General features: G+C 43.9%; 1 protein-coding gene across 1 annotated transcript in view; it reads left to right on the top strand.

The window, feature by feature from the left end:
• Positions 1-9,088, top strand: part of TPO (thyroid peroxidase) — a gene marked incomplete at its 5' end in the record, with an annotated part of 53,337 nt that overhangs the window by 6,732 nt on the left and 37,517 nt on the right. The window contains 2 exons of the mRNA XM_079111614.1: positions 609-690; positions 2,179-2,330. Coding sequence (XP_078967740.1) covers positions 609-690; positions 2,179-2,330 — 234 coding nt within the window. The remainder of the gene's footprint in view (positions 1-608; positions 691-2,178; positions 2,331-9,088) is intronic.

The raw sequence follows: 9,088 nt of genomic DNA, 5'->3' as shown, positions 1-9,088 counted from the left end.
CGGCCTGTGTGTCCACACTTAGGGCTGCTTGGAGCACCCATCCCCCAAGACGCTGTGAGCCTGGGGCACCTGACCCTGTCCGGCAGGGGCCGGGGCCTGGGGTATCTGGACCCTCTTGGGCAGACGTCTTGGAAATCCTCAGAAATTTTAGAGACTGGAACCACCAACTCTGCAGAAAACTCCACTGCGAGGAGATCAAAATGAGTGCCTCCTGTAGGGCCTGGCCCAGAGGGAAAGGGGAGAGGACAGACAGGCCCCGCTGCACAGCCGAGACACGGCTGTGGTCTGTGTGTGGCTCCCAGAGCTCACACGTGAGATGCTTGGACCATGAGAGCCCCTGCCTAGTCCCGGGATCAGTCCCCGATGGACAGACGGGGTAGTGATGGACAGGTGGGCTGTGCCTGAAGCGGCTGGTCATGGGCCCTGCCCTTGGGGTTGACCTTTTGTCCCTGAAGGGTGGCGCACTCTGCACAGGCCAGGCCCTGTGGCTCCCTCCACCGCGTCCTTCACCTGGTGTCGGCCTCCGCGCAGGCCCAGAGCTGTGGAGTCGGATGACTCTGGGTGGAACTTCCCCCTTGGCCTTGCTCTCGTCAGGCCTTGTGTCACAGCGGCGGAGAGTCGACGAAGGCAGGCACCCCTGCACGTGGTGGAAGAGGCGAGTGTGAGGGACTGGCAGCCGCGTGTACGTGCGTAAGGTGTCCAGGGTCCTGTGTGCATACGCGTGCATGTGGCGTGTGTGTGCAAGTGTGTGTTGTGCGTTGTGCATGTTCCTGGGGTCACGTGTGTGCACAGTGGGTGATGCTGTGTGTGTGCTTGGACACGTGGGTTGGGCCTGGACGTGCGTGTGGCGTGTGCATGTGCTTGTGTGGTGTGGGTGTGAGCTGTGGGCAAGTGTGCTCGGTGGGGAGGGTCATGGTCCCACTGTTTCTGAGACAAGGAGTGGACTCACAAGGTCACGCGCCTTGTTCCTGGTCCTCCTGGGCTCGAGGGAGGTGGCCGTCGGGTTTCTGGGGGACGAGGATGTGCTCCCCGGTTCAGTGCAGAGGTGGTGGCTTGGTGATGCCGGGCTCCCCCACAGCTCCCAGGATGCGCCCACGGAGTGCAGGTCTGCAGCCAGGCCCGGGCAAGTCTCTGCCTCCCTGGGGAGGAGAAGGCACCAGGCACAGTTCGCCTCTCTTCACAAGGCAGTGCCTGGGACTCGGGGTGCTGGTTAGCCCGGAGACAGCTCATGCCAGGGTCTGCTCAGGAAGCTCAAGCTGTTGTCCTGCCCCAGGGCCTCACACAGAGTCCCGAGGGAAGGCGGGACTTGGGGCACCGCAGAGCATCCCGGAGGCTCCGTCCCAACTGTTGCTGCCAGGGTGACAGGCTGGCCTCTGACCCAGACCTTGGTCTTCCGCCAGGGCGCCTGACACTTGTGAGATGTCCACCTCTCAGGTCGGGACCAGTCTCCTCAGCTCACCACCTCCCGATAGCGTTTACGAACGTGTGGGCAGACCTGAAACTCGAGCATTGCCTATCTTGAGATGACGTCCCTCGCTCCCACTGTGCTGGCCCATTTCCATGGGTCCCAAGTGATTTCTGAGTCTTTTGACATGCTTGTGCAAAGGGACTGGTTACAGTGTCAGATCCACCCTTCCAGCCCTGCGTGGTCACCTCCTTGTTTGGATGGGAGTGCTCAGTCTCCTTTAGCAAGTTCTCAGTGTACAATACAACCCGTAACTACAGCCAGCACCCAGACCTGAGAGAACAGGGCTGCCCTCGGGGAGGCTGGCCTCGCAGGCCTCGCTTCCTGTGGGGGCCCATGCTGTGGTGTGCGGGCCCTCAGCATCTCATGCCTGTCACTTGTGGCCAAGGTGCCCGTGGACCTGAGGACTGGGCAGGAATGTACATGCCCATCTCCCCTTTCATTGGGTGTGAAGAAGTCTAGCTGAGTTTTGATAAGAACCAAATAATTGTAATGGGAATCAAACATTTGATAGGAAAGTTTTATAAAAGGCAAATCTCAGCCATTGTCTTCACCATTCGGCATGGAAGCCCCAGTTACCTTCATGTCCTGATTGTTTTGTGAACAGTGTCACCTCACACTGCACCCTGCACAGTGCCCAGAGCTGCCCAGCAGGTGCTCGACTCATTGCAACCATAAACAGACTCTACTTTGACCTCCTTCTTATGCCACAGAAGCCTGGACAAGAGGGAACTCGCCACCCCAGCTGAGCTTCTGTCTTTCTCCAAGCTCGTGGAGCCCAGCAGCGGAGCCGTTTCCCGAGCGGCAGAGATAATGGAGACTTCCCTGGAAGCCCTGAGGCTGCAGCAGTCACAGCTTCCCCTGGGTGAGTGCCCTGCCCTGTCCTGGGCTCTGCTGGGGGCCGTTGTCCAGGGTGTTTCTTAGCTGACAGCAGCAGGGTCTCGCCGGACCAATGCCTGATAAGTCAGTCTCTTATTTCCGGTAGTCTGGGAAACGCTGTTTCTCTGCTTTCCAAATCCAGTTTGGAGGACCAGCTGAATGCCCTCTGGTCTGCAGTGACCGGGACTTCCCCACAGGCTCCCCATCTGCTGTCTGGGGTTCCGGTTCCGGCAGAGAGCACCTCTCCGGAAGGAGGCCCACCTGGCTGCTCAGGCAGGGCTGCTGCCTCACACCTGCAAGCGGGCCAGAGCTCAGGCTGAGCGCCTGCCAGGGGAGCAGGTTCGTGGGCACAAGGACTGAAGCTGCCGAGATGGGGACGCCCCAGGCAGCGTCCCGAACCTGTGGCAGGAATTGGGAGACAGGGTTCTTGAAACCCTGAGTGGGAATTTTCAGTGCGGGGCATGAGCTGCCTGGTCTCTGAGCTTCCCTAACTGCTATCCTAGGTTCACCCAGTGCTGTTCACTTTTAGAATGCCATGAACTCACCTGAACAGGGGCAGCTAGAAGTCTCAGGCCCTAAACTTAACAGTTAACATGCTTGATTTTATTGTGACAAAAAATTTATTCAAAATGGCCTTTGTTTGGAACCATGTGGTTGAAAGTGTTCTGAGAACATTGGTCCCTGTCCTGTCATGGAATTAGCAGGATGGCAGTAGAAATGACTTGGAAATGGCATGTCCTGGTGTCAGAGACGTGTGTCTTCTGGCTCACGGGTTAGCACCACCGGGCACCGCCCAGGCCAGGGAGTAGGCACTCAGGAACGGGCTGATGGTTTGGTCTGGGCCATTCAAGAACTGCCTTCCGCAGGATGTTTGAGGCTATTTCCATCACTGACAACCCGGAGCATTGAGAATGTAAGAAGAGCCCAGGGTCCAAGGAGACCCCACCAGCCCTTCACTGCCAAGCCATGGCTACAGAGGCGCCGTGCCCCTGCTGCCAGGCTGGTTCATACCCTGGTTTGATGTTAGCATAGTTCACCCACATGGTCCACGGTGCAGGGTGCTGCTGTGCTCTAGAATACGAAGCATGCCCGGCCCAGCCCTCCAGAGCTGAAGTACGGGTGAGGCTTCACCGTCCCACGGAGACTGCTGCAGGCTGCTCTGCTCCTCCTTTGCTGAAGACCGAATGCTGTCATTCCTCCCTGGGTTTTTCCAGTGAATATCTCCATGTCGCTGGTACCCAGTTAGTCGAAGTTTTTTTAATTGTTTGTTCTATTTAGTTACACATGACAGCAGAATGCATTTTGATTCATTGGATACAAATGGGGCACGACTTTTCATTTCTCTGGTTGTACATGTTATAGAGTCATGCCATTCCTGTAATCATACGTGTACACAGGGTAATGGAGTCTGTCTCTTTCCACCATCTCTCCTTCCCCTGCTCCCTCCCACCTCTCGTTTCCCTCTACACAATCCAAAGTTCCTCCATTCTCCCCCCCTCCATTATATATCATCATCCACTTATCAGGGAAAACATTCCGCCTTTGGTTTTTTGGGATTGGCTTATTTCACTTAGCATGATATTCTCCAACTCCATTCATTTACCTGCAAATGTCATAATTTTATTCTTCTTTATGGTTGAACAATATTCCATTATGTATATATACCACAGTTTCTTTATTCATTCATCTATCAAAGGGCATCCAGGTTGGTTCCACAACCTGGCTATTATGAATTGAGCTGCTATAAATATTGATGTGACTGTGTCACTGCAGTATGCTCATTTTAAGTCCTTAGGGTATAGGCCAAGGAGTGGGATAGCTGGGTCAAATGGTGGGTCCATTCCAAGTTTTCTGAGGAATCTCCATACTGCTTTCCAGAGTGGCTGCACAAATTTGTAATCCCACCAGCAAGGTATGAGTGTGCCTTTTTCTCCACATCCTTGCTAATATTTATTGTTGCTCGTATTCTTGATAATAGCCATTCTAATTGGAGTGAGATGGAACTTAAGGTGGTTTTGATTTGCATTTCTCTGATTACTAGAGATGTTGAACATTTTTTCATATATTTGCTGATACTTGTATATCTTCTTCTGTGAAGTATCTGCTTAGTTCCTTAGTCCATTAATTGATTGGGCTATTTATTGTTTGTATTTGTATTTTGGGGTCATTTGTTATTTGTACAAATAACCCAATCAGTAAATGGGCTAAGGAAGTTTTTAAAATTCTTCATAGATTTTGGAGATAAGTGCAGTATCTGAAGTGTGTGTGGAAAAGATTTTCTCCCACTCTATAGGCTCTCTTTATACCTTATTGATTGTTTCCTTTGCTGAGAAAAAGCTTTTTAGTTTGAATTCATCCCATTTATTGATTCTTGCTTTTGTTTCTTGCACTTTGGGAGTCTTGTTAAGGAAGTCTAGTCCTAAGCCAACATAATGAAGATTTGGACCTACTTTTTCTTTTATTTGGTGCAGGGTCTCTGGTCTAATTCCTAGGTCCATGATCCATTTTGAGTTTAGTTTTGTGCAGGATGATAAGGTTTTAATTTCATTTTACTGCATATGATTTCCAGTTTTCCCAGCACCATTTGTTGAAGAGGCTATCTTTTCTCCATTGTATGTTTTTTGCTCCTTTGTCTAGTATGAAATAATTGTATTTATGTGGGTATGTCTCTGCATCTTCCATTCTGTACCATTGGTCTTCCTGTCTATTTTAGTGCCAATACTACGCCGTTTTTGTTACTATTGCTCTGTAGTATAGCTTAAGATCTGGTATTGTGATACATTCTGCTTCACTCTTCTTGTTAAGGATTGCTTTGGCTATTCTGGGTCTCTTATTTTTCCATATGAATTTCATGATTGCTTTCTCTATTTCTATGAGGTACGTCATTGGGATTTTAATTGGAATTGCATTGAATCTGAATAGCGCTTTTGGTAGTGTGGCCATTTTGACTATTAATTCTGCCTATCTAAGAGCAAGGGAAATCTTTCCATCTTCTAAGATTTTCTTTAATTTCTTTCTTTAGTGTTCTGTAGTTTTCATTTCATGTAGAAGTCTTTCACCTCTTTCGTTAGATTGATTCCCAAGTATTTTTTTGTTTTTTTTTGAGGCTATGGTGAATATCTTTCAGAGGATTCATCACTTATGGATAGAAATACATTAGATTTATGAGTATTGATTTAATATCCTGCTACTTTGCTGAATTCATTTATTAATTCTAGAAGTTTTCTGGTGGAATATTTTGGGTCCTCTAAATATAGAATCATGTTTTCAGCAAATAGGGATAGTTTGAGTTCTTCTATTTGTATTCCTTTAATTTCTTTGGTCTGTCTAATTTCTCTGGCTAGTGTTTCAAGGACTATGTTGAATAGAAGTGGTAAAAGAGGGCATCCCTGCCTTGTCCCAGTTTTTACAGGGAATGCTTTCAGTTTTTCTCCATTTAGAATGATGTTGGCCGTGGGCTTAGCACAGATAGCCTTTTCAATGTTGAGGTATGTTCCTAGTATCCCTATTTTTTCTAGTGTTTTGAGCATGAAGGGGTGCTGTGTTTTATCAAATGCATTTTCTACATCTATTGAAATAATCATATGATTCTTAACTTTAAGTTTGTTGATGTGATGAATTACATTGATTGATTTCCAGATGTTGAACCAACCTTACATTCCTGGGATAAACCCCACTTGATCATGGTGCACTCACTATCTTTTTTAATATGCTTTTATATGCGATTTGCCAGAATTTTGTTTGCACCTATGTTCATTAAGGATATTGGTCTGAAGTTTTCTTTCCTTGATGTATCTTTGTCTGGTTTTGGTATCAGGGTGATACGCGCTTCATCTAATGAATTTGGAAGGGTTCCCTCCTTTTCTATTTCCTGGAATACTTTGAGGAATATTGGTATTAGCTCTTCTCTGAAGGTCTTGTAGAACTAGACTGAGAGTCCATCTGGTCCTGGGCTTTTCTTGGTTGGTAGGCTTTTGATGGCTTCTTCTATTTCATTGCTTGATATTGATCTGTTTAAATTGTGTATGTCCTCCAGATTCAGTTTGGGTGGATCATATGTCTCTAGAAATTTGTTAATGTCTTTGAGATTTTCTATTTTGTTGGAGTATAGATTTTCAAAATAGCTTCCAATTATGTTTTGTATTTCAATAGTGTCTGTCATGATATTTCCTTTTTTATCACAAATTTTAGTAATTTGAATTTTCTCTCTCCTTTTCATTAGTGTGGCTAAGGGCTTATCTATTTTGCTTATTTTTTCAAATAACCAACTTTTTGTTTTGTCAATTTTTTGAATTCTTTCGTTTGTTTCAATTTCATTGATTTCAACTCTGATTTTAATTATTTCCTGTCTTCTACTACTTTTGTCATTGATCTATTCTTTTTTCTAGGGCTTTGAGATGTAATGTTAGGTCGTTTATTTGCTGACTTTTTATTCTTTTATCGAATAAGCTCAGTGTAATGAATTTTCCTCTTAGTACTGCTTTCATGGTGTCCCAGAGATTTTGATATGTTGTATCATTCTCATTTACCTCTAAGAATTATTTTTATCTCCTCCCTATTATCTTCTGTTATCATTGCATCATTCAATAGCATATTATTTAGTTTCCAGGTGAAGTAGTTTCTGTTTTTTTATTTTATTATTGATTTCTAATTTCATTCCATTATGATTTGATAGAATGCAAGGCAGTATCTCTATTTTTTTGTATTTGCTAAGAGTTGCTTTGTGGCATAACATATGGTCTATAATAGAGAAGTATCCATATGCTGCTGAGAAAAAAGTGTATTTGCTCATTGATGGATAGAATATTCTACATATATATCTGTTAAGTCTAAATTATTGATTGATTATTGAATCCTATGATTTCTTTGTTCAGTTTTTGTTTAGGAGATCTGTCCAATAGTGAGAGAGGTGTGTTAAAGTCACCCAGTATTATTGTGTTGTGTTCTATTTGATTCATAAAATTGAAAAGGATTTGTTTGACATACATAGACGCTCCATTGTTCGGGGCATGAATATTTACAATCATTATGTCTTGCTGATGTATAAATCTGTTTAGTAGAATGAAATGACCTTCTTTGTCCCTTCTTATTAATTTTGACTTGAAGTCCACTTTATATGATATGAGGAAGGAAATCCCAGCTTTTTAACTGAGTCTGTGTGTGGGTATGTTTTTTTACATCCTTTCACCTTCAGTCTGTGGATGTCTTTTTCTATGAGATGAGTCTCTTAAAGGCAGCATATTGTTGGATCTTTCTTTTTAATCCAATCTGTTAGTCTGTGTATTTTGATTAATGAGTTTAGGCCATTAACAGTCAGGGTTATTATTGAGATATGACTTGTATCCCCGGTCATTTTGGCTTATTTTTGGTTTTTAACTTGACTTGGTTTCTCCTTTGATTGACTTTTCCTTTAGGGTAGTTCCTCCCTTTGCTGACTTTCATTGTTGTTTTTCATTTCCTTCTCATAGAATATTTTGCTGAAAATGTTCTCTAGTGCAGGCTTTCTATTTGTAAATTCTTTTTTTTCTCATCGAAGGATTTTATTTCATCATCAAATCTGGAAAGTTAGTTTTGTTGGGTATGAGATTCTTGGTTGGCATTAATATTCTTTCAGAGCTTGAAATATGTTGTTCCAGGCCTTTCTAGCTTTTAGGGTCTGGACTGAGAAATCTGCTGATATCCGTATTAGTTACCCCCTATATGTAATCTGATACTTTTCTCTTGCAGCCTTTACAATTCTATCTTTATTTTGTATGTTGGGCATTTTCATTATAATGTGCCTTGGTGTGGATCTGTTGTGATTTTGTGCATTTGGTGTCCTGTAAGCCTCTTGTATTTGATTTTCCATTTCATTCTTCAGATTTGGGAAATTTTCTGATACTTCATTGAGTAGATTGTTCATTCCTTTGGTTTGTATCTCTGTGCCTTCCTCAATCCCAATAATTCTTAAATATGGTCTTTTCATGATATCCCATATTTCTTGGAGGTACCATTCATTATTTCTTACCATCTTGTCTGTGTGGTCAACTTTATTTTCAAGATTAAATATTTTGTCTTCATTGTCTGAGGTTCTGTCTGTTGGTGATGCTTTCTGTTGAGTTTTTAATTTGGTTTATTTTTTCCTTCATTTCAAGGATATCTGTTGTTTTTTTTTTTTTCAGAATTTCTATCTCTTTATTGAAATGATCTTTTACTTCCTGCATTTGCTCTTTAACTGTTTATTGGTGTGATCATTCATTGCCTGCATTTGTTCTCTTATATCATCCTTTGCTTCTTGTATCATTTTAATTCTGTACATTCTGAACTCTTTTTCTGATATTTATTCTACCATGGTCTCAATGGATTCTATTAATATAGCATCTTGGTTTGTTTGGGGAACTTTCTTCCCTTGTTTTTTCATGCTGTTCATGTATCCTCCTCTCTAGCAGTGCAGATCTGGGGTATTACGGTTTCCCCCTACAGGCTTATAATGACTCTGCAGGTTTCCAATATCTCACTTTTAAGGGGGAGATCAATATTAACAGCACCCAACGCAAACAATATGCAGCCCTAAACCAGATAGCCCCTATGAAGATGTTAACAGTATTGTCATAATACACAGAAAGCAATAACGTCTACAGTTTCTAATGGTGGACAAAGAGGATGGGGGCAGGTGTAGGGTGTAATGTTAATGAGGTAAGAACTGAGAATATGGGGGTACTAGATCATAGGAAGAGTGAAAGTAGAATCAAAAGAAATTGGTTG

The sequence above is a fragment of the Sciurus vulgaris genome (assembly GCF_902686455.1).
Source record: "Sciurus vulgaris genome assembly, chromosome: 14".
In the NCBI taxonomy this organism is placed as follows: domain Eukaryota; kingdom Metazoa; phylum Chordata; class Mammalia; order Rodentia; family Sciuridae; genus Sciurus; species Sciurus vulgaris.
This window is presented reverse-complemented; position numbering and strand designations above follow the sequence as displayed.